This window comes from Camelus bactrianus, chromosome 25, assembly GCF_048773025.1.
Source record: "Camelus bactrianus isolate YW-2024 breed Bactrian camel chromosome 25, ASM4877302v1, whole genome shotgun sequence".
Taxonomy (NCBI): domain Eukaryota; kingdom Metazoa; phylum Chordata; class Mammalia; order Artiodactyla; family Camelidae; genus Camelus; species Camelus bactrianus.
Window position 1 is genome coordinate 32,162,265 of NC_133563.1, and position 24,704 is coordinate 32,186,968.

The 24,704-nt window shown below is 53.5% G+C and overlaps 1 protein-coding gene and 1 pseudogene across 7 annotated transcripts in view; one reads left to right on the plus strand and one right to left on the minus strand.

Annotated features, from left to right (window-relative positions):
- Positions 1 to 1,378: 1,378 nt before the first annotated feature.
- ST3GAL1 (ST3 beta-galactoside alpha-2,3-sialyltransferase 1) overlaps positions 1,379 to 24,704 on the minus strand; it is an 85,973-nt gene continuing 62,647 nt past the window's right edge. For all 7 annotated transcript variants that reach the window (XM_045508461.2, XM_010972673.3, XM_010972671.3 and 4 more), the window contains 6 exons: positions 17,345 to 18,264; positions 11,350 to 11,546; positions 10,176 to 10,355; positions 8,897 to 8,942; positions 7,660 to 7,779; positions 1,379 to 5,877 (listed from right to left, as the gene is read on the minus strand). In XM_045508461.2, coding sequence (XP_045364417.1) covers positions 5,704 to 5,877; positions 7,660 to 7,779; positions 8,897 to 8,942; positions 10,176 to 10,355; positions 11,350 to 11,546; positions 17,345 to 17,656 — 1,029 coding nt within the window. In that variant the 5' untranslated portion in view covers positions 17,657 to 18,264 and the 3' untranslated portion in view covers positions 1,379 to 5,703. The remainder of the gene's footprint in view (positions 5,878 to 7,659; positions 7,780 to 8,896; positions 8,943 to 10,175; positions 10,356 to 11,349; positions 11,547 to 17,344; positions 18,265 to 24,704) is intronic.
- On the plus strand, positions 18,357 to 20,142 carry LOC105082985 (cell division cycle protein 20 homolog pseudogene; annotated as a pseudogene).

Consider the following 24,704-nt stretch of genomic DNA (forward strand, 5'->3'; position numbering starts at 1 on the left):
GGCAGGGTAACCAGGCCATGGGGGCTCATCTCCAAAGCGCTCTGGTTTCTAGCAAAGCTGACAGTTCTGTGTCCCCATGTTCTTGTGCAGAACTCAGAGTCTCACCTTTGACGTCCTGGCTATACCCCTTCCTCACTGGCAAGTTACTTCATCAGTTTCCTTGTTAAATTCTCCTCTAGAAGAAACAGTGCTGCTTGGCAGGATCGTTGCAGAATTAAATGAGATTAACACAGGCAAAGCATTCGGTTCACACTGAACAGAGTGTGAAACAGAACCACGTTCATTGTTAATAATCTCACCCTTTCACAGTGTTGCTTTCTGCCTGTCCTCCGTTAAGACTGGGACCTTCTGATGGTCGAGAACTTGTCTGGCCCATCTCCAGCTCTCTGTGGCCTTTGTATACATTTGTCAAATGAAATGTGTGTGTATATATAACATAGTTTGGTTTTTCACACTTTCTTATGAGGCAGACAAGTCAGGAACCATCTTTCCCAGTTTACAGATGACCATGTCCGAAACCAGGTCTTTGACTCCCGGGACCTGTGGGTGCCTGTGATCCAGCCACGCCCCCTTCTTGGGGGGCTTCCACAGGGAAGGAATCTTCCAGCAATCCACAAATCTACACCAACTATAGCTCCCTGTTTGGGACACAGTTTCAGGAAAGCCGGTCCAAATGCTCTAAACCATGGAGGGGTAGGGGTTCTCAGAACTGATCGGTCCCCACAGGAAGCTGATCCGGACACCTGTGGATCCGGAGGTGCCTTTCAGGACACTTAACTTTCTGCAGTATAGGTTATACGTGAGCACCCCTTCCTTAGGGCTGGAGAAAGGATGTTCTGGATTGGGCGAGCAAACTATATTCAGTATCATGAAAAAGAATCTGAAAATGAATATATGCATGTATACGTATGACTGAAACGTTGTGCTGTACACCAGAAACTGACACAACATTATAAACTGACTATATGTCAATTTAAAAAAACGATGATGATAATAACACCTAAAAAAATCAAATGCTAATTATACTTTGGGTCAAGCTAAGCATGTGCTCTGCCACTTCAGCCATACTCTCCCTGCTTCCTCCATTTATTCTTAATCTCCTACTTGCTCTGATGTCCCATATTGTGGCGCCCATTGGATAAATGAGGCAGCTGAGGTTCAGAGAGGTCGGGTGACTTGCCGCAGTCACACAGCAGGGAGAGGCTCAGCTGCATCTGAGGAGAAGCTAACTTTCCATGTCCCTGAGCTTCTGGGCACGCGGTAGGGGTGGACACTAACCCAGGAGGCATCTTTTTAGGACTGAACATGTCTCCTGAGTGGACACTCCAAGAGGCAGCACCAAGGCACAGCCCTTACAGAAAAACGACAAACACACCTGAACAATAAAATAGCTCTCTTTTATTCACTTTGATTCAGATCATTGGATCATTGGAAATGTTCAACAATAAATTAAAAAACAACAACAAGGCAGAGGCTGAGGAAGACACTCTTGCCAACTTCATTCAAATAGCATTCAGATTAACACTCAGCTGCAAAACATGGGGCTGAGGCAAGAGGGGGGAAAGCGCGTCTGAAAATGTCACCGACCAACCCAACGTGACTGCAAAGGAGGAAAAGTGCTCGGGAAACTTTGGCTTTGATGTGAATTCAGTTAGGCGCTAACGTGATGGCCCGCCGACCAGGGCTGAGGAGGGTCTCCTGACACAGGCCCAGGTTAAAGCTGGCTTCTGGCCCAGGGTCTGGGGCAGGTGGGCAACAAAGGCTGTTCAGAAGCTGAGCAATGGGGTCAAGTTCAATGAGTGGGCTGGGAGGGAGACAGGAGGCCGGAGACAGGCTGGCTGCTTGTGGGAGACGCGGTGCTTTTGGTAAAGCGTGGACTGAGCGATGCCGCTTTGCCTGGCCCCCCTGTTCCTCCCACACCCTCTTCTTTTCTTTCCAGACGTGTCTTGCAGAGCCCCCGAGGAGGCTCAAAACTTGTTAGCCCAGACCCTAGGAGAGGGCGACTGGCTGGTGGCCTGTGGCCACGTCTGGTACAAACCAGATGTCCACCATCATGACAGCCCTGAGCTCTTTGGAAGGACGAGGACAGTTGCCAGTTCCTGATGGCATGTGGCCGAAGTCCAGCCATCTTGAGCTGGCCCGGGGTCACTCGGAACTTGGGCTTCCCTGGAGAAAGCATGTCTGACCACAACCATGCAAAGGAGAGTGAGTTCTTTTCAGTTTTCCATTTTGTCTTTGGATTCAGGCTGCCTCGAAGAGAACAGTTAAAGCAAACATCACAGTTCTAAACATCCTCTGTGATTCCAGCCCACTTTGACCCAGAGGCCCAGTGTGCTTGGAGGTAGAATCCACCCGCTGGCCACAGCAGAGACGGAGATGCCACGGAGCCTGTGAACCTCCCCTCGTGCTGCAGGACTCGCCTGCTCCACCTTCTTGCCTGGCTTTCCTTTTCTGTCCTGCTTTCTTGTCTCTGGCTTCTCCCCCTATGCTCAGCCCACATAGTTTGCTGGGCGATACCCGATGAAGCCAGGGTATCAAAAGACATCAATTCAAGAACTTTCTTCTCTGCCCCAGATCACTACAAACCCGTCCTCCTTTCTCCCCCAACAGGTGGGTGAGGGCAGGGCCTCTGGGGGCTCTGGCTGCAGGTGACAGCGTCCTCCTGGCTCCCCAGGGGAGACAGGAGGTCGGGACATCTCTGACATCTCTCTCCTCCGTCAGTCTTGGCCCTTTCCGGCTCTGACTGCTGCAGGCAGGGACGCCTCTGCTCCCTGCCTGGGGCCCGGACTCCAAGGAGATCTCTGTGGAGTAGAAAGAGCCCTGGGCTGGGATCCCAGGGCCCCGGGGAGCCCAAGTGCGTATGATGGACACGCAAGAGCCTCCCTGCGTGGATGCCTCCCGTCCTCCTGCTGATGGCCAGATCCACATGGGAAACACTCTCGTCCAGTGCCCGGCCACCGTTACCCCGGCTGTGGTCCTCACTGGTTTAAGGCAATGGTGTATGAATCCCGGCCACAATGGCTGGCTTTTATTTAGTGAGGCGGCTGTTGTTAAGCTAGTGAGACACAGAGATGTCTGCTGGGGTTATGGGAAAGCATGACGTCGCCGCCTCCCCGGGCAGGGTGGTGGGGAGGCAGCGGCTGCCGCCCAACCTGGGCAGAGTAAGAATGATGCTGGTGGTGAGGCAGAGCAGAGTCAGACATCCACACGGCCTGCAGTTCTTGGAGGGGCTGGATGAGCCCGGTTGGGAAAGCCTGATGCTAGATGTTTTAAACACGGAGCCAATAGCGTCCTCTTTTGACTCAAATTCTGTTTGACTTGTGCTGTTTGTCACACTTGGTTCACTTTGGCAAGTCACTTCCCTTCTCTGGTCTTGCTTTTCTCACCTGTAAAATGGGAGAGCTGGATCCGCAGGCCAGAAAGCCTCTCGGGGCTTGAACAGCCAAGTGGGAGGGAAAGAGAGATGGGACGGGGACCAGGCAACCGGCCCAGGCAGCACGCAGCTCAGCCGTGGACACCTCCTCACTCCAGGGGCCTGTCCTGACTCGGCACAGCCCAGAGAAGCAGAGTCCTCCCTCTCAGTCCGTCCTCCCCAAACAGACTTGGCTTTCGGGAGAAGCCAGAGCTCAGGGGTCAGCCCAGCTGCTCCCTGCATCAGGGTCCATTTCCTCAAAGATTGTCCCGGGCTGCACCAGCCGGCCGGCGCACGCTCGCTCAGCTCCTCACGCCAAGCACCGTCCTCCGCAGCCTCCGAGGGTTTATGTTCGAAATCTGACCTCACGGCCCTTGAGGAGCCCTTATCAGTCAAGAGGGTCTTCAGTTTTGGAGAATTTTAAAGTTGGAGTAGATTTTTGTTTGTTTGATTATTTGTTTTTCAAAACTTTCTGGATTCTGTATCTTTGAGAATCTAACAAAAACTATGAAAAGACTCCTCAGGAAAATACTCATATACAGAGAATCAGGGAAAACCAAATGTGGCATGTGGCTTCCAGGGACCCCTGTGAATGCCTGGTGCCATCTGCGGCCCACGACCTCTCATCAATCACCCTCTCCCCGTTTGCAGAGAAAGAAACTGAGGCCGAGGAGAGCAGGGCTCACCTGAGGGCTGCAGGGAGCGGCAGAGGCAGCCCCGGCTTCACCCTCCACCAGGAAACAGTCACACCCCCTCAGAGCATCAGGGGCCTTTTAGGTAAGGCTCTCAACAGGAAAAATGGTGGTTGTTGTTGTTTTTGTTTTTTGGAGTAAATATCGGTAACTGAGCCAACACTCACTGCCCTCTCATGCCTGTGACGCTACTCCCCACCCAGCCCCAAGGAAGTCCCACTAGGTTGGGGATTCCTAGCCTGAGACTGAATCCAAGTCCACAATGAGAAAGAAGAGAGGCAGGGCGGGAAGGGGAGGAGGTACAGAGCATTCTGCAAACCTCCCATCCTGACACCCCAGGATTTGCCCTCAAACCCTAGACACCCCTGAACCTCAACTCCTAGAATTCCTACAAAATTTGCTTCAAGCACCCACTCCCCGGCTGCCAGGTGAAGCCAGATCAACAGAGCCACAAAGTGCAGACATCAGCTGGATTTCAGAATCAAAACAAAACAATAAATAATCAGGAGGGCTGACACAGAAGAAAGAGCAGCTGGACAGTGAAGGATGAGGTATGACATCCCCCCTCTGACGGTCACGTTCCTAGGATGACCCCCAACCCCTGGGATGCCGCGCAGGTGGCCAGCAGGGACCTGGCCCAGAGCGTCGACCCTTGGGGAACCTGCCGGCTGGTGGAGGCCCTCTGTGTGGCTTTGGAAGGTTACAGTTTGTGAAAATAAGAATGGACCGTCCACGGCTGACGGGCTTCTGCGCGGAGCTGAGTATCATCCAAGCTTTGGTGCAACTTTGGCGCTGGCTCAGGAAACTAGAAAAGCTGTCGGAGCTACAGAGCAAGGGGACAGCATGGCCAGGTCCCCTTTGCCACGTAAGGGCTTTTGCCTCATTTCAGCCAGTGCATGCATTTCTCCCCCAAATACAAAGGCACATGGAAGTAGTCAGATCTGCTCTTGGCCATCATTACAACCACAAAGATTGGTTACTCAGGAGAACGTCATGCTGGGAAGAGGACGTCTCCTGGAGTCAGAAACACTTAGTGGCTCTGAAGACCTTTGGGGTGGGGAGCCTCTCCTATGAGCTTTGGGCAGAAAGGGGAGGTGGAGTGGCCACGCCTGGTGAGAGGCCGGGCACCATGCAGAGAAAGCCGTCATCTCCCCCAGTGCCCACCTGTCTCCCCGTGGCTGTCCTGGAGGTCACCCTCAGGAACGTCCCAGAGAGAATCAAAGTGCTGGCCCTGGACCCCTCGGCAGAGAGGAGTCTCTGGGCATCCTCCCCAGGAAACCATCCTTTCCTTTAGAACTTGGGGATCTTCAGATTGGACCTGTCTCCTGTCTCCCCACCTCCTCCCAGCCTGGGACAGCAGTGAGGGGGTTCTCCCCACCTGAGGCTGGTCCTGAGATTTGCTCTGCAGCCCTGGCAGGGCTTGGAGACCTTGCTGAGTAGATACTGCCAAATGTTGGGGTGCAAGAGGCTCAAGGGGCACCTGGGCACACCCCTGGGGCTGGCCCTCAAAGTTCCCAGAACCGAACGGCTCCGGCAAGAAGCTGGGACAGGACACGGAGAGGCGTGCTCTGGCGCATCAGTCCTTGACACTTCACAGCGTCATCTCCCCTTGAATATCCGGATTTTGTCGATGGTTGCCAAGGTGGCCGTCACGTTGGACTCAAAGTCCCCATCGTGTACCCCGGTCTTTCGAAAAGCTCCTGCCGTTGGGTTGTTCTCCCAGTAGTGGTGCCAGTTCCCTTTGTTGTCTGCCCCGAAGCCGTACAAATCCACCTGCGGGGCCAAAGCAAAGGTGAGGACCGGACAGCACGGCTGCAGGGGGAACCTCTAGGAAAGGGAGCCCGCAAGCATCCCCAGAATCCGTAAACACCCCTCCTAAGGATACATATCGGCGCTTCTCTAGGGCCCTGGTACCCCTGGGGGCGTGGTGAAGCAAAGGCAAGTTAAGTAAAAGTCAAGTCCAATGCCGGGAGGCACCATGGGAGGCTACTGCGTGCGGGTGGCCCTGAAGGTGCTGGGTCCATCTTTGGGGAGGTACAACCTCTTCTCCAACGCTTGAGGAGCAGGGCTTTGAAGCCCAGAAGCCTGCCCCAGCCTCAACTTTGCCTCTCACTGGTACACCTTGCAAGTGTCAAACCACTTCTCTGAGCCTCATTGTCCTCATCTGGAAAATGGGGCCAAGAGTGATGACCACAGTGAGGTGGGTGGTAAGTGTTGATCCTTCTCCTCCCTTAGACTAAGATCCATCTGGCCCAGGGGTCCTCAGAGCCCAGCAGTTAGGATGGGGGGACTTCCTTTCAAGGGACGAGCATTTGCTGAGCCCTTATTCTGTGCCAAGTGCTGCATTAAATCCATCAGCGCTCAGGTGGCCGCTGGGGAAATTCGGGCTGCAGGAGTCAGGCCTCAGCCCTTGAGCTTCTCACCTATGACAAGAACCAACTGGGCTACCAGGATGGACAGGGGCCAAGGCCAGGGCTCCCACAGGGCTGGGGAAGGAGGGGCCAGAGGTCAGAGAGGGCAGAGGGAGCTCGTCCGAGCAGGGTCTTGGAAAGTAAGTGCAGGATGCCCGGGGAGAGACATGGGGCAGGGCTCTCAGGGAGGGCGAGCTGCGTGGGCTGCCACATGGCGGTCAAGCCTCAGGGCTGGGGACCCACCAGGGGCAGGAGACAGATCTGCGGCAAGTGCAGCCTTTCCAGTAAATGCCAGTGTGGACCCAGGCCCGCCCCAGAGCAGGAGGGAAGAGAGGTCACAGCAGAAGGGAGGTCGGGGTTAGGTGGGGGGTAAGAGGGAGGCATGGTTTGTGGGTGGGACACCCAGGTTTGGGGCTGAAGGACAGGGGGTGTTGGTGGAACTACTGGGCCAGAGATGGTGGGTGGGATTTGTTACCCACCCCCAACACCGCCCTGGGATTTCCAACTTTGAGCCTGGTGGGGTCAGGGCGGGGATGGGCTGTGAGAAGAAGGGACATCTGAGTGCCCTGCCTGAACCCAGGGCCAGGGAGGAAGTGGGGTGCCTTGTGGCCAAGTGCCTGATACCCAGGTGCGGCGAGCACCCTAGATTGTCCGTGGAAACCCGGGCACAGCCTGGCCAACAGCAAGGCGAGTCCACGATGCGAAACACACGCTGGGCAAGACCACTGGTTCTCAGCCTTGGTGAACAGTGGAACCCCTGGTGGCAGTGGACTGGGCTGTGGCCGGGGGCTGGAATTTAGCCCCACAGATGATTTTAATGTGCAGCTGAGATTGAAACCACAGCCCCAGACAGCTCCATTATCATCTGTTCCTTCATTTTGCCCCCAGATCTGAGCTTCCACCCATAGGACCCGGCTCTGCAGTGAGAGGTCGCAGAGAAGGAGCACACGGTCACTCTTTGAAGCATTCTACTCAGGGGGCATTGCAAGCCCCATGGTAGAGATGGGATCTGAGCTTCCAGAGGAAACGGGCTCTGCTGGGGCTTGGAGTGAGGATGGAGTCAGCCTGACTGCAGACGCTCTCGCCACCTCCCCTGGCAACACAGGATGAGGCGCTCCCATCCCCGGGGGGCCAGTGGGCGTACCTCATCACAGATGTGCAGCGAGAAGATGACCGAGAGGATGCCGGTGGACGGGTACCGCCCGTGGCCCTGCAGCCAGTTGTCGAAGACGTACTTGATGAAGGCCGGGTGGTAAATCAGGATCTGCGGGAGGGGAGGACATGCCCCGAGTGAGGTGGTTGGCACAGGATACCAAGCATGTATTCAGTGCCGCACATGGCTGTGGCCATGGGCGACCCAGCCGTGAATGGAACTAACACCCCTGCACTGGAGGGGCTACATTCTAGTGGGAAAGAATGGACGGTACCCAAAATCATGAAGAGATGGAGGATGCTAGAAAAGGTGAGACTACGGAGAGAAACAAAGCAGAGAAAGGTGATGTAGCAGTGGGGTGAGAAGGCTCGCTGACAAGGTAACATTTGAATTACAATCAGAGGCCTGGAAACCAGACATGAGGCTACAGGAGGAGGTTCCAGGGAACAGCATGAGCTGGGGACAAGGACACTCCTGTCACATGGCAAGAAAAGACACACTGAGGTACCCATTCTGCCTGATGTGGGCCTGAATGACCTCCAGCCCTTAAAATGACCCCACATGCTAGCTTTTCCTCTCCTTGTGTTACAGGTGAGGAAACCAAGGATCAGAGAGGCTAAGTGACGTGCTTAGTGTCACACAGCCAGCACACGGAGGTCATCAGCTCCAGCCATATGATGAACTAGCTGTGTGTCTCTGGGCGAGTTACCCAACCACTCTGAACCTGACCTCTCCACCTTCCCATGACAGTGTATGCAAAGGTCTGGTGTGTTGGACACTTTACTTCCTTCATCCCTCTGCCCTCTGCCTGTGTCTTAGCCAACCCTGTACCAGGGCCCATTGGGAAGATGGAGAGATGGAGAGACGGGAGGCGAGGTCTGGTTCTGAGATGCTCACACAGTACGGCAGTGGTTCTCAAGCTGCATCAGCATCCCAGGGGCCTGGTAAAAACCGGGGTTTCTGATCCAGCAGATCTGGGGTGGGCCTGAGGATGCGCATTGGTGATAAGCTCTTGGGTGGAGCTGTTAGTCCCGGGTCCCCACTTGGGGAACCTCTCCAGGGTTTGTCTCTCCACTCTCTAGGTTGGGGGCCACCACCTTCACCAGCCCCGGCCCCGGGGCTCTCCATGGCCAGATTCTGGCAGAGCGGGGAGATGTCACTGTCATCACGCAGAGCCTTAGAAACCGAGCCTGAGCTCAGCGGACAGGGCACCTGAGCCTCGACTCACCTTATCCTTTTTCACTTTGATCTTCGTGGGGACAGGAACGTAGGTGCTGGAGGAGAACAAGGAGCGGGTGGTTAACGTGGGGAGGAGCCGGCGGCCTGGGCAGCTGCTCTGGGGGCGAGGCTGGAGAGGCAGGTGGGGCGAGACTCCACCTCCTCAGCACTGGCCCAACATAGACACCAGAGGGCGATCGTGACTAACTTGAGGACCTTCTGCTGTTTTATGCCACCTTCTCCCAGAAGGTTAAGAAGGGGGATGGCTCCAAGCCCTCGCCTCCACAGGAGCACAGCACCCATCCCCCAGCTGATCAGGCCCACGACGGCCCCCTTTCCATCTGCAAGATTGCACGTGCCTCCAAGATGAAGGAATAAATGCCCAGCCACCTGGCCTCCCATTGCATCTAACAATTCTCACTCTAGAGCCCGTGGGACCCAGTGGAAGGACACCTGGCCCAGCCCAGCTCTTCCCCTGTCCATGCCCACCTCCCTCTCTGCCCTTCTCCTGAGAGAACAGCCCCCAAGTTTCCTGCACCTGAATCCCCCAGGCTTTCAACCAGGCTTCAGACAAGGGGGCTTTTGGCCATCCGGACAGTGAAGCCCCTGCTCTTCAGGCTGGAATGGGACCCAGGGGCCAGCCTGGCTCTGAATAGAGGCCAAGCCTCCGTGTCTCCCTGAGGACAGAGGTAATGAGAAGGACTATGGTGAATTCAGGGAGACACGTGCCAATGCCAAGCACAGTGCCCGGAACACAACAGAAGACATGAGCTCCCTGATGCACCAGGCAGCATGGTGACTCCTGCCAGAGCCCACGTAGTCCGCACCCCAACTCCCCACTGGGCCCCCAACCGAGTCGGGGCTATTTTGACAGTGTGAGAAGCTGGAGGGCTGTCCTCATTGCGGGGGTGCTGCAGAGATTAGGGAGGGGTCAGAACCAACACACACTGAATCCTTTCCAGCGGGTCTCCCTTACCGAGGAGTTTCCAGGGTGTCTGGGTCTGGGAAGCAAACCTGGGAGGTCTATTCAGGGGGCAAGTGAGGAGAAGGAGGAAGGCGGGAACTTGGGGTGCATTAGAATGATGGGAGGAGAGGGACCAAGAAGACCTGAGGTCTGGAGGTGGCCTCAGGGCGGTGAGGCTCTGCCTTCCAGGAGGAGGCTTGGGGAGGGGAGGTGTTTTGGTGGAGGAACAGCACCGGCATGGCTGGGCTGGGGGGAATAGCATGGCAGGATGCTCAGAGGCCCCCACTCAACAAGGAGGAGCAGCGGGCGCCCCGGGGGGACTTACTGGGAGATGGTGCCCGTGGTGGTGGCGCTGATCACCCACTCCAGGTCGGTGGTCTTGAAGGGGACCAGGACCATGCTGACGTTCTCTGCGAGCTCCCGGAAGCTCTCGGGGTACACGAGGTGGTGGGTGGTCTTGCTCCCGACATCGGCCTCATACCCCACGGTGGGGGCCTTGTTCATCCTGGGAGCGGAAGCGGGGAGACACGCATCGCACCATGGGCCCCGATCCTGAGGGTCAGCGGTAGCTCCGCGAGGCCGCGCGCACGGCCTCAGCCCGGGCGCCCCTCTCACCGGCCCCGACTTCCTCTCCTGCAAAACCGAGGCAACGAAGGCCCAGCTCAAAGGCTTTTGTTACTTTTTTCTCATTTATGATCTCAAGTCAGCCTAACCATCGCCACCAGCGATGACCTACCACGTGCGAGGCACTGTCCTGGCCCAGAGCCGCGCCGCACTAGCCCTTAATGATAAGCGTCCTGTAGGTATTGTATGGTCCTGTTTTTATGGTCGAAGATATATGAGTGCCAAGAATCTGTCCCAGGACACAGAGTGAGCTCAGCCTGTCTGACTCTGAACCTGACTCTTCCCCCCTCACCGTGAGCACTCCCACTGGCTTCCAGGGACACCAAGGCTCCCAGAGGCCAGGTGAGTGGTCTAAAGACATAACATCAGAGACCACAGAGACAGGTGACGATTCTAGAAGGTGCCTGGGGGGGGGGTCACTGCCTGAGCTTCTCACCCTGGGGCGCTGTGGCCCTGGGCCAGGTGAGTGGTGGGGGTGACAGGACACCCGGGAGAGATGAAGGACGTCTTCCTGGGACATCTGTTACTTGGTGGCAGGGAAATATATTTTACTTTAAAAGTATACAGTTATATTATGGCCAAGATTGCAAACCAAGGAAGGATTTTAAAGATTACGCAAGAGTCTTCAAGTTTATCTTGCCCTCTCACCAGGCCTCTGAATGCCAAGGTCCCAGCCCACTGGGGACCTCTGTGTATGGATTCCTCTCTGTGGGTCCTTCTCCATCCTGCCAATGCAGATGGGGAGACAGGCCCAGAGGGTGAAGTGGGGGTCCTGGGGTCCTCAGGTAAGTCCGGGCACACCCGGACTGGGGTCTTGACCTCCTGACCCTGAGCCAAGATGCCCCACAGCTCTGGGGCTGGGGGCCAACGCTCACCTCAGCACGAAGTCGTGACTGTCTATCTGAGGCCCGTACCAGGAGCCCTTCAGGTTGCCCGAGTTGCCCACGACGGCACAGCGCCGGCAGCCCACCGACCTCTTCTCCAGCAGGGGGTCCACATTCCCAGGCACCACCTGGAAGAGCTCCTTGACAGTGTCGTTCAGGTTACTGGGCTGCTTCTCCCGCTGGAGCCTCTGTGGGCAGAGGATGAAGGACACAGGTCGGCAGAGCTGTGCGGACTCTGGTCCCTGCTGCCGGGCCCCTGGAGATGGAGGCAGCTCAGACAGCCAGAACCCCAGCCAGGAACTCCAGGGCCGCTCAGGGAGATGGGAAAGCAGGAGATATTTGTTCATTCTGTACATGTTTACTGAGCACCTACTATTTGCTCCGTACAGCTCTGGCCTCTTGAGGCAAGGAGACTGGCTGGAATGATTAAGCACGTGGGATTAAGGTTGGGTGACCCTCCAGGGTGCCTCCCTGCCTCTGCTCCCCTCGCCTTCCCGCCCCTCAGTTCCCGCAGCCCAGGACCACTGGGCTCCAGCCAGACCCGAGAATGAGCCCTTTGCCAGATACACCAAGGCATCCGACGTTTGCCTAGCAAGTTGTTTTCATCCTTTACGACCACACCAGAGGTCAGCTGCCCCAGGACCTCCCTGACCCACCAGATGGGGACAAACACAGGGTTTATCTGAGGGTGACCAGCCACCTGGTTGGCCCAGGACTGAGGGCTTTCCCTGGATGCAGGACTCTCAGAGCTAAAAACAGATCAAGTCTGTCATCTTACTGAGGCCCACCCTGCACACCCACATCCACCCACTGCCCCAGGTGGAGCTCGGCCACGCTGCATGGCGACCACCTGCTGGCGCAGTGACACCCGGAGAGGTTTCCTAAGAAGTATCGCATCTGCCCGTGTCCCACACCAGGGCTGTGTCACTTCGACTACAGGTGAGGAAGGATGCTCTGGGACCCAGGTGGGTTGAGCCATGTGTCCCAAATCCAAAGCAGGATTTGCAGCTGGGCTTTTATAAACCCAGCCAGAGTTCCCCCGACAACACCACGCCTGCCTCACACCCTTGGAACCTTGACTTTCGGACAGTCCAGTCCCTGGGGTTGGGGCGGGGGAGGTGGCTGTAGGGTAAGTCCCGCCAGTCACTCTCAGCCCCAGGAAAGGGGAGTGGCTGGGAGAGAAAGGAGAAGTTAGTAGTTGCTTTGGCCATTGTCCAGGAGGTGAGTGGCAGGGGTACTGGTGTAGGGAGCTCCCTGGGCACCCAGGGCCTAGCCAGCAGGGAAGGAATCAGCACCCCCCAAAGAGAGGCACCCCAGGAGACCCGCACGGTCCTCTAGTTAAAAGTGCCTCGCGTCTCCTCTAGTCTCAGACACTGCGCATGCCAGGGGGACGCTACAGGCAGCAATACTAGGACCACAGACACAGTTCTGCTTATAAACATCACACCAGGATGGTTATCATAAAAGAAGAAGGGAAAACAAGCGTTGGTGAGGCCCTGGAGGATCTGGAACCCTCATGGTTTGCTGGTGGGAATGTAAAATGGTGCAGCCCCTGTGGAAAGCTGTTTGGTGGTTTCTCAGCAATTCCATTCCTAAGTATTAAAAAGAATTGAAGTCAGGGTCATGAACAGGTGTCGGTTCTCCCAGGTTCATAGCCGCGTTATTCACAACAGCCAAAAGGCGGAAACATCCCAAGTGTCCATCAGTGGATGGATAGATAAGCAAAATGTAGAATGTACATACGATGCAATATCATTCAGTTATAAAAAAGGAAGATTCAGTCTATGCTACAAATGGATGAGTCTTGAAAAGATATATGCTAAGTGAAATAGGCCAGACACGGAAGGACCTGTATTGTGTGACCCACTTACAGGAGGTACTAGAACCCCCAGATTCAGTGAGACAAAGTAGAATGGAGGTTGCTGGGGCTGAGTGAGTAGTGGAGGGGGGTTATTATTTAAGGGGTGCGGGGTTTTACTGGGGGAGATGGAAGTGCTGGGCATAGGCGGTGGTGATGGTCCTCCAACGTGATGAATGCACTTAATGCCACAGAATCACACACTTATAAGTAGGGAAGGTGATAAATACTATGTTGTGTATATTTTATCACAATAAGATCAAAACAATATTCAGAATAAATACCTGTTTCTGATAAAATCTCCTGGGGCAGCTCCGGGCTCCTGAGTACCCCGGCCTGACAGCAGAGCGGGTCCTTTAACTGGAATGTGACCTGACTCTGCCCGTCACCAGCGAGGCAACCCCAGGAGGTACAAAAGGTAACAAAATATTTACGTCCTCAAGGAGCTCTGGTGAAGGGGAGGCGAGCAGCACCCGGAAGGTTTGGCCGGAGGCCTGACCAGATCTGGCACTTGGCGGGGGTAGGAGGTGCCATCGTGTATTTGTGGGCCGAGCACAGACGTTCGGGCGGAAAGACGCCCGCAGTGGGCAGACACGAGGGCCAGGAGGCAGCAGGCTCCCTCTCCCTTTCAATGCTCCCCTGGGCATCCTGAGTTTGGGGCAGACGGAGAAGGGGAATTCAACATTCTGCGGTCTCAAAACTGGAAATACTGGCTGGGGAAGAAGGGACCCGCGTCCTGGCGTCTGGGGCAGAGACTGGAGGCAAGGGCCACAGGGTGGGCAGGCTGACAGAGGACCACAGGTCCAGCCCTTCCCCGGAGGAAGCGCCACGTGAAGCCATCAATTGCCCTGCTTGTGGGGCGTGTTGGTGATTTGCAAGTCGACCCGAGAGCGATCCCTTGTGATGCCTCCTGTCCTCCGATTCCTGCCGGAGCTCTCACCTGCATGGTCTCCTTTGCTAACTGGAATTTTGATGCCCTCGTAAGTGATGAGAAATGTGAAACTCAGAGAAGGATGAGAGCTTGGAACCCCATGGTTCTCTCCTGACTCCTCTCGCCCCCTGGCCAGCTAGGGGCCCTGATATCAGACCTATTGTTGTTTCTCAAAGCCCTGGGGAAGGATTGAAGACTCCTATGAGCCTGGCTCAGCCACGGGCTCCACGCCAGGATCAGACAGAGGGGGAGGGGTCTGTGCCCAGTGGGGTGATAGCCAGCATCACCCTCACGCTACAGGATGCCGGGGATTTCAGGATCCCCAAGGCACCTAAGCTGTCAGCTTCCAGCTCCTCACAGCTTCTTTCCTGGTCTCCCACCCCTTTCCTCCCTCCCATGGGGTCTAGAGGGGCAGCTGTGAACAAGAAGATGGGGAAACAAGGGTGCCTTGGGGCAAGTGGGCAAGTCCCAGGCGTGGCTTTGTACTGATGGCTGAGTGACCTCGGTCAAGTCCTTCACCTCCTTGTGGAGACGAAGTAGAAGAGGGAGCAGGTTTCAGAGGTCTGCTCCAAACCAAGGCTCCAGGTAGGGCTGGGGAAGAGCGTGTCTAGGGCCAGCCCCTCTGACACGTGGCACCGATCACTTTCTGTTGGCTCCCTGCCAGCTGACCATCTTGCAGGGGCTTCCCACCAGGCTTGTCACATTTTAAAGGCAGGGGCTCTGTGTTTGGGGTTGGGCTCTGTCAGAGGTCGTGCTGGCTGTCTGGGGCCTTTATGCAGAGCTATGGTGTACCGTGGAATTCCCAGGATGGCTCTGATTTCAATATTCTGTGCCTCTGCCTGGAGGAACAGGAATGCGTGTCAGGCGCACTGTCCCGATTCTTTATTCAGAACATGTGGTCTTTGTGTCATCAAAGAACCCAGAAGCTCTAAAGCCCTGCTCCTTGCTGTTGATTGCCATTCACGAGGCCCCACCTCTTCTCCCCTCCCCAGCAAAATCCCTTCCAAGTGGCCACCAGAGAATAAATTCCAGAAAAGGACTTCAGATAAAGGCTGGGGGTGGGGACGTGAGAGGACAAGTTGATAAAATGGTAACAGCCACACGGGAAAATGTTCAGCATTCATAACTGCTATTAAAAAATGCAAATTCATTATTACTTACCCATCAAACCAGCAAAAATGAATAAAAATATTGAAACCTAATGCTTCCAATGTTGTGGAGAAACCTGGTGAGGTGATGATTTTTACCTCAATCTGAGACTCAGTGAAATGAAGCCATTCCTCCAAATCACTCTTGATAAGATACAGAAAATCAGGAGCAAAAGCCAGGGACCCCAGGTCCCTGTCGCTTATTACCCTGCCTGTGATTGTCTGTTTTCCCTTCTCTCCTCATCATCTCTGCAACCCGGAAAGGGAGGGCTGTCTTTTCCATCTCAATATATTGGCATATAGTGGGTTCTCAATAAATCTTGAACGAATGGATATTTCTCACTCCCCTTCAATCTGTTTTGCAATCAACAACCAGAATGACCTTCCAAACAACTGGATTAGATCATGCGACTCGCCTGATTAAAACTCTACCGTGGTTTCTTGTTGTACTTAGAACCAACCCCAGACTCCTAACCATGGGTCTTGCCCACTCCCAGACCTCTTCTTTTGGCAGCCTCCTCCCACTCATGGCCACACACAGCTTCTCTGCTCCTCCAATACACCAAGCTGATGCTGCCCCAGGGCTCTTGCACGTGCTGTTCCATGACCTGCAGGACTTTTTCCTGATCCTTCCATGGCCAATGCTTTCTCCGCCTTTGAGCATCAGCTCATGCCCTGCCTCCTCACAGATCTTCCAGATGACCCCATTTACAGAGGCCCCTGACCTAAACATCTCCCTGTCCCAAACCTCTTTGGTCTTCATTAGAACACTTCTAGCTGATTCTATCTTGTTTATTTTTTTTTTAAATTTTATTGAAGTGTAGTTGATTCACAATATTAGTTTCAGATGTACAGCCAAGGGATTCAATTATACATATACACACATACATACATTTTTAAGGATTCTTTTCCATTATACGTTATTACAAGAAATTGAATATAGTTCCCTATGCTGTACAGTAGTTCCTGTCATAGATCTAGTTTATATATAGTAATGTGCGTCTGTTAATCCCCAACTCCTTATTTGTTTCTTATCTGTCTCTCTCTGCCAGAATATAATTCCACAAGAATAAAGATCTTGTCTCTTTTTTGCTTCTCAATATCTGTAGTGGGTTAAATGGTGGCCTCCAAAAAGCTATGTCCAAGTCCTATCCCCTGGAACCTGTGAACGCGACCTTATTTGGGAAAAGAGTCTTTGCAGGTATAAGTAAGTTAAGGAATTTGCAATGAAGTCACCTTGGATATATGGTGAGCCTTAAGCTCAATGGCAGGTGTCCTGATAAAGAAAGGCAGAGAGGAGCCTGAGATGCAGAGAGACACGGAGAAGTGGGCCATGTGAAGATGAGGGCAGAGACTGGAGTCTATGAGCCAAGGAATCCATATATTGCCAGGGACCCTCAGAAGCTGGGAGAGAGGCAAGGGACAGATTCTCCCACAGAGTTTTGGGGAGGAACCAAGGGGCTGACACCTTGATCTCAGACTTCTGCATCCAGAGCTGTGAGAGACGGTGTTTCTGTTGCTTTCAGCCACCCGGTTTGTGGTCTTCTGTTACTGCAGACACACAGGAAACTAATACACAACCCTCTGCTCTGATTTCCATAGAGCAGATCCTCAGTAAATAGGTGCTGAACATGCGGTTACCAGCAGGGAAGGAAGGGGGAGGGATAAATTAGGAGTTTGGGATTAACAGATATGTATTACCATATATAAAATAAACAACAGAGACTTACTGTATAGCACAGGGAACTATATTCAGTTTCTGTAATAAACTGTAATGGAAAAGCAACTGAAAAAAAAATATATGTATGTACGCATATGACTAACTGAATCCCTTTGCTGTACACCTGAAACTCACATTGTAAATCGATTACACTTCAATAAAAAATAAGAATAAAAAGTAGATGCTGAATAAGTGAATGTATGAATGGCCAGTAGTCTGAATCCTGCCAAGCGCCTGGCAGGGCCCCAGGTGCTCCCCACGGCCCGAGCGTTGGGCAGCAGGCACCCCGCTCCCTCGCCCCCAGCCCCACACTCAGCGCCAGCTCTCACCAGCCACCAGCTGTAAGTGCCTTCCTCCAGGAGCGCGTTCTTGGCCGTCAGCAGCGGCTGCATGGACCAGTTGAACCTCTCATCGAACCAGGAGGAGACCTTCCGCTGTCCGATGCAGCGGGCGCAGGTGCAGGGCCGGTTGGAGTACTTCATGAGCCTCTTCAAGTTCTCCGAGAGCTCAATGACCATCTGCTTGGGGAACCAGATGGTGGTCATCATGGTGTGGGAGTAGTTCAGGAAGAAGGAGGTGAGGAAGATAAAGAGCACAAGGAAGGTGAGGACTTTGAGAGTTTTTTTCCTCGGGGCCGCCATTTCTGGTTTCCCGATGGGGTGGTGGGTGCCTCCCAGGGATGGGCTGGAGCAAATCACACCTAACTGAGGAGGAGCTCGGGAGAAAGAGTCCAGAGACAGAAGCTCGATCACAAGGCAAGGCAGGGACTCCCAGGGAGCCTCAAAGCCTCCCACAGCCAACTTCGCTTCCACGGGGCGACGGCCACCTGGCAGTGCTGGACACCACCCGTGCCATTCAAAGGTTAAGTGGACCACTTGTGGTGGGTTGGCTCTGCTGACATACAATTTGTCTTTTCGGGAAATAAAGATGCTTGCTTTGTCAGCAACTCTTAAACAGCCGATAATGTCTCTTGATGAAGCTTTAATCAAACTTAATAACAGTGATTTCCTTTTCCAACCAAAGGGGTTGAAGTGTAATTAATCCTTGTGACAGTCTAGGGTCCCTCGGAGGTGAGGACCTCGAAGGAAGCGTCACGGTGCAGGACAGAGGGAGGCTGCCTTTGCCACTGTCCTTTGGAAACGATGGTGCGGGATGATCCTTAATTAGAACTTGGTCTTGCCCGTGCTGTCACCAGAGGTGTGGTGCCGAAGTGGCTGGCTTGACAAGGGCACCGAGGGTTGTCTGTCATCTGCACAGAAAAGGAGGAAGAAAACAGGATGAAATTCTAATGTTTTTCTCTCTCCACTTCCTCCCATCATCTTTTGCTCTCTTGTCAAGCCGATGTGGCAGGTGGCTATGGACAATTTTCTACCTTCTTGAGCCTCAGTATGTGCATGTCTAAAATGGGATGGTGATGCTGATTCTGCAAGATTGCCCAGGGACATCTTTCCCACAGCCAGAACCCAGTGCATTTAAGCATTCAACTAAAATTTGTGAAATGAGTAAATGACGCATGTACAGTGCTGGGCACCCAGAGATGCGAGCGTGTGCCACTCTCCCTCTCCCTCACCCTCTTGGATTTTCTGAAGTTCAACAATAACCAAAATCCAGGGATCCTGGATGCCCCTGAAATCCGGAATGACTACTACCTGAACCTTGTGGATTGGAGCTCTGGGAATGTACTGGCTGTGGCATTGGACAACAGTGTGTACCTGTGGAGTGCCAGCTCTGGTGACATCCTGCAGCTGCTGCAAATGGAGCAGCCTGGGGACTATGTGTCTTCTGTATCCTGGATCAAAGAGGGCAACTACCTGGCTGTGGGCACCAGCAGTGCTGAGATGCAGCTATGGGATGTGCAACAGCAGAAACAACTTCGAAACATGACCAGTCATTCTGCCCGAGTGGGCTCCCTCTGTTGGAATAGCTATATCCTGTCCAGTGGCTCACGCTCTGGCCACATCCACCACCATGACGTTCGGGTAGCAGAACACCATGTGGCCACAGCCAGGAAGTGTGTGGGCTGCACTGGGCCCCAGATGGACGACATTTAGCCAGTGGTGGCAATGATAATTTGGTCAACGTGTGGCCCAGTGCTCCTGGAGAGAGTGGCTGGGTTCCTCTGCAGACATTCACCCAGCATCAAGGGGCTGTCAAGGCTGTAGCTTGGTGTCCCTGGCAGTCCAATGTCCTGGCAACTGGAGGGGGCACCAGTGATCGACACATTCGTATCTGGAATGTCTGCTCTGGGGCCTGTCTGAGTGCTGTGGATGCCCGTCTTCCCACTACAAGGAGCTCATCTCAGGCCATGGCTTTGCCCAGAACCAGCTGGTCATTTGGAAGTACCCAACTATGGCCAAGGTGGCTGAGCTCAAAGGACACATAGCCCGGGTCCTAAGTCTGACCATGAGCCCAGATGGAGCTACAGTGGCATCAGCAGCAGCAGATGAGACCCTGCGGCTGTGGCGCTGCTTTGAGTTGGACCCTGCACGGCGGCGGGAGCGGGAAAAGGCCAATCCAGCCAAAAGCAGCCTCATCCACCAAGGCATCCGTTGAGAACAAACTCACCAGTTTTTTGTGGTTTTTTTTTTTTTTTTTTTTTTTTTTTTTTTACTTTTTCTAATAAAGTCACGTCTCCCTCTCAAAAAAAAACAAACAAACAAACAAAAAAAAAAACAGTGCTTCCACCTGGCCTAGGTTCAAGTACTGGTTTAGAAGTTCTACGGTTCTGGGAAAGTTATTTAACTTTCGGCGCCCTCAGTTTCCCCTTCTGTAAAATGACGTAATAACACCTCCACTTACAGAATGATTATAAAGATAAGACAAAATGATATATGCTGCGTTTCTAGTATTCATGAAGCAATTGCTAGTCTTTAATTTTCCATTTTCAAGGTATGAATGAATATTCTTGGATGGCCCACTAAGAGCCAGACAGGACGGTACATTCATATATTATCTATTTCCTTAGATAATGGACAAAGTATACTGTCAGTTAGATAGGAGTTTCCCAGGTTGTCCTTAGAAGAAACTAAGATTCAAAGACGTTAAATGACTCGCCCAAGGTCATGGGGAAAAGGAGAAGCGGGGTCTGAACCCAGATCCACAATCGCTGATTTACGTGCACCTGGAACAGGGGCAGGGGCTCTGCCCTGGACAGGACGCCCTGTCTGTTAACTGGTCTCCAGATGACCACAGTTGGAGGGATATAGAGAAAGGGGAGGTTATTTAATCCAAGAAAGCCAGCGAGGCCTCCTCAGATGCCCGTAACACAGGTCCCCACACTGCGCTGGCTCTCTGGGCTTCTGCAGAGCGCAGCTGCGGGCCCTCCCCTGCACTGGGACATGAGCACTTCGCCTTTGGCTTGGAATGTGCGTCTCTGTTTGTCTGATCGATTCCTTCCGCATCCTCAACATGCAGCCTTATCAATGGGCAGGAGAGATATATATAAATTTATTTCCGCCCCCACCAGGAAAGTGGCCATGGGAGGGAGACCGATTACCTTCTGGTAGAAAGTGGGACAGCTCAAAAATCAGATGAAATCCACACTGCCTTCCTGGAGAGACCCAGGGCTCGAGACGTGTTGCAACGTCCTACTGCTTCCCCAGCGTCTCAGCCCCAGGGGCGAGGTCTTTCCATTTGCTTACTGCTTCGCTTCTACTTGTCACGGCGACCTGACTTGTACCGAGAGCCTAATGGTGTCTGGCGTTGTCCCTTCCAGCCGCCCCTGCTCCTCCAGCAGCAGCAGCTCTGCCATCTGAGTTAGATTACCCTGCTTATCCTCAAGGGCGGGCTCTGATTCAACCTGGCAGGCAGAGCCTTCCCACACCTCCTCCCCCAGTAACTGGTCCAGGGATGGATACGTAGCCTGATTCATCCAGAGTGAAACGCTTGATTTTGTAGGGAGGTTCAACACGTTCTTTGGCCCTGGCCACTTTGCCACTTGGATGTGGATGGAGGTCATGGTCACGCTGGACATCTCGCTAGCTCCTCAGAAGAGGTGAGGACTGAATGGGGCCAGACAAGTGGTGCTGAATCCCCTGTCTAGCCGTCCCTGCAGCCCACCCTGCACCTTGACTTTCTGGCGACATGAGCGAATAAATCCACTTTATTGTTTAAAGCAGATTGCTCTTATCCTGAAGCAACATGACTAACCCACAGGTCACAGTTGCTCTGCTGTCTGGAAAATCCACCCCACCCCGCTTGGCTTGGATTCCTTCTTCAGGGCTCAGCTGGCGCTGACTCCTGGAGGGAGGCCTGCCCACTCCTGGCCTGAGTTGAGGCCTCTTCTGGCTTCCACGGCGTCCTGACTCTGCTCTGCATGCACTGTGTACTTATCTGTCTCCTCCCTGGGCTGCGAGCTCTGTGAGGATAGAAATGCAGTCTCACTCACTGTCCTGGCCCTGTCACCTGCATCACACGTGGCATGAAGGAACGCAGAGGTGAATGATGGAAAAGGCAAGGGCCACTGATTCAGAGGTGAGATCTGAGCAAGAAAGCACAGACTGAGAGTCAGAAGATTCTGATTCTCACCAGGCTGCAAGACCCATTTGCTGTGTGACTATGAACAAGTTACCTACCCTCTCTGACCCATTCCTTCAACTGGAAAATGGGGCTGACAGCATGGATTCTGCCTACTTCTCTGGGCTGTCAGTTGAGTGAGGTCTGTCAATTCATTTGATTGACGCACTCCATATTTGCTGGGGCCCTGTGCTGTGCCAGGCTCTGGGCGAGGTGGCTGTGATCTAGCGTGAAAAGTTCTAAGGTGGGAGCGTCCCTGACATCCGCAAGGCCCCAGTGACTTTGGGAGAAAGGAGGCTGGTGCCCCTGGATCAGGGAGCTGTAGGTGGTGGGATCAGAGCGGAGCAGGCCTGTCTGTAGTGGGCTGGAGGGTGTGTGGAGCTGCAGAAGCCACGGTCAAGTCCAAGTTTCTCTGAATGACGTGGAGACGCACTGCAGGGTCTGAGCAGAGGAGGCACATGGTCTCATTACACTTGCCTTTGTAATAAGCAGGGTCCATTGATGCTCTTACTGACTCCATCCTGATGCCAAGAGCAGAGACAAGTTCACTGAAATGGATGGTCACTGAGCCTTGTTGATCAAGTAAATATCAAAGGAGAGGTTAGGTTCCCTACAATGTCCCAGCTCCATGAGAGAGATGTTAATGTTCTACGCGAATGCTGGAAGGGGAGCAGAGGGGTAAGAGTTGGGACAGAAGACAAGGCTGAGCTGCAGAAGCCGGGGGATCATGACACCCTCCTCCCACCCATCTGGCACAATGTGGTAGCTGCATCTCCAAAGCCAGAATGCCCGTTCTCATCCCACCTCCCAGCAGACACTTCCAGGCTGGTATCAGTTAGCACTTTTGGAAGCCTTGGAAAACACTGCAGTGGAAAAGCAAGAACAGCCCTCTACCTCTTCCCCAGCCCCAGGGAAGAAATGAAGAAAGCGTGACTTCTTGTACTTTACTGAGTGAGGCAGCCTGCAACACACGGGGAACGCCAGCCCTGGCTCCCTGAGATGGAACCTTGGCCAAGACGCCATGGGCCAAAGATCTCCGCATGCCAAGTGCACAGTGAGGGAGGCTGGCCACGCCTCACCAAAACAAAGAGAAAGAGGAGAGGGAGGGGAAGAGGACACAGCTCCCTGTCCTGTGTGTAGAGAGGCAGTCATCTCCCAGCCACAGACTGGTGTACTGGAGAAGGCACAGAGAATGTGTATGTGACAGTCTAATGGGGTCACCAGCATGATGCTGACACATGTCAGTGTCCTTTCAAGGACTCAGAAAGTAACGATTTTCCCGAAGGGGGGTCCCTAATGAACAGAGACTCCCCTGGCAGTAGGAAGACGGGGGCAATTACCAGCCACTGAGGGAAGAGTGGTTTCAAATCCTGGGAAAACCAAATGAATGAACAGTATGGGTTTGTGAATGTTTGGTTAATGCCCGCTGAACTACACAGCAGTTCTCAAAGGCTAGGATGCCCTCTGAACTCTTTGCAGAGCCTCCTGTACCATCATCGTTGGTGAAATGTCTGTGTGAACACGGCACGCTGTCGGCAATGCCAGCGCTTCTAACAAAGAGCTGCCATGACTGTTCTCCATGGGACCCACACATCAACTGAGCAAAATGAGCAATCACATTTGTTTCCCTGAAACGGGAAACTAAGGTTCAGAGAAGGCAAGTGACTTGACCAAGGTCACACAGCAAGTCAGTGGCAAAGCCAGCACTTTGCTCCAGGCTTCTGCCTGTTCCTGGGCCCTCCTCTGCAGGCCCAGCTAATTGTCCTACTTTCTCAGGACCTGCTCTCGTCTTCATCATTTCCTTCCTTGTCATTTCTTTGGGTTGGAAATTCGTCATCTTTCCAACTTCCTGAGATAGACACTACCTGGTTCATCCTCTCTTTTGCTGTGTCTCATCTGTCTGAATTATATCTTACATTCATTTTAGGAATTGTTTTTTCAGTTCTAGAGTTTCCATCTGAGTCATTTTTTTGTAAGTTCTAGTTTTCAGGTGAAACTCTCCACCTTGACATCGATTTTCCTGCAATTATCCATCGCAGGTATTTTACAGACCATGTCTAACCCTTGTGACGTCTGGATGAGATGTGGCTGTATTGCTATTGTCTGTTTTCTCTTCTTCTCTCTCTTTGGTCATTTGGTTCTGTCTCCTGGCATGTCTGGTAAAGGTGGAGAATGAGGATAAGATTGTCTCACTCAGGGAGGAATCTGTTTGCTCCTGGAGGCAGGCAACGCACAGGCCCATGGCCTTGCTCCAATTGGTACGCGGGATGATCGGGGCTGCACTTAATCTTTGTGATGACTGGTTATTTCTGGTTTGTTCTGACTTACGGGCAGAGCCCTTCTGAAGCGGAAGCTGGGATACCCACCAAGGGGCCTCTTCCCTGCTCTCACTTCTAATTTCTGTCTCCCCTACACTGTGAGATTGTCAAAAGCTCAGTCTAGCTTTTCAGCCTCTCAGCTGCTGTTTCCAGCTTGTTTCCTTAGGCTCTGGGCCCAGGCAATTTAAATCCTGGCAAATGCTTTGAAAGGAAAAAGAGGTGCAGAATAATGACTCCCTTCCTGTGGTTTCCGTCGCTCGAGGTTCTTGGCTCCTTCGTTACAGCTGAATTGATAGTCCTGAATTCCATTTTTATTTCATTCCATCATTATTATTTTTCACTCCTGGCCTCCTGAGACTGCTTGTCCTCCGGAATTTCTAGGAGCCAGCATATCCCTCATGCAGGAAGGTGGTGGGAAATATCAGGCTCACCCCACTCACTTCCCTTCTCTCAGGAATCTACGTCCCTCAAGTCCTGGCTGCCTTGGTTGTTCTCTCACACCTTCAAAGGGCTGAATTTCCATCTCATCCAGCTTTTCTAGTCCGTGGTGGGATAAGCAGTCTGACACTTCAGCCACAGCCGGAGCGGGGAGGCCATGGGATCCATCTTCACCGTGTGCCTGGCGTGGCGTCCTGCACACGTCAGGGGCTTGGCAAATCTGGAGCAAGGGGGAGGGGCAGAGAGGCCCCGGAGGTCCCAGGACAAGTCTCCTCACACCAGCTGCAGCCACTCGCCTGCCACCATCTCCCTGCCCCCAAAGATGCCCGCCTCCATCTGCCTTCGCTTTGCCTCCTCCCACACCAGCTTTGGGCTACGCTGTGAGGATGACTTCCTGGCTCAGCCCGTCCTGAGGACA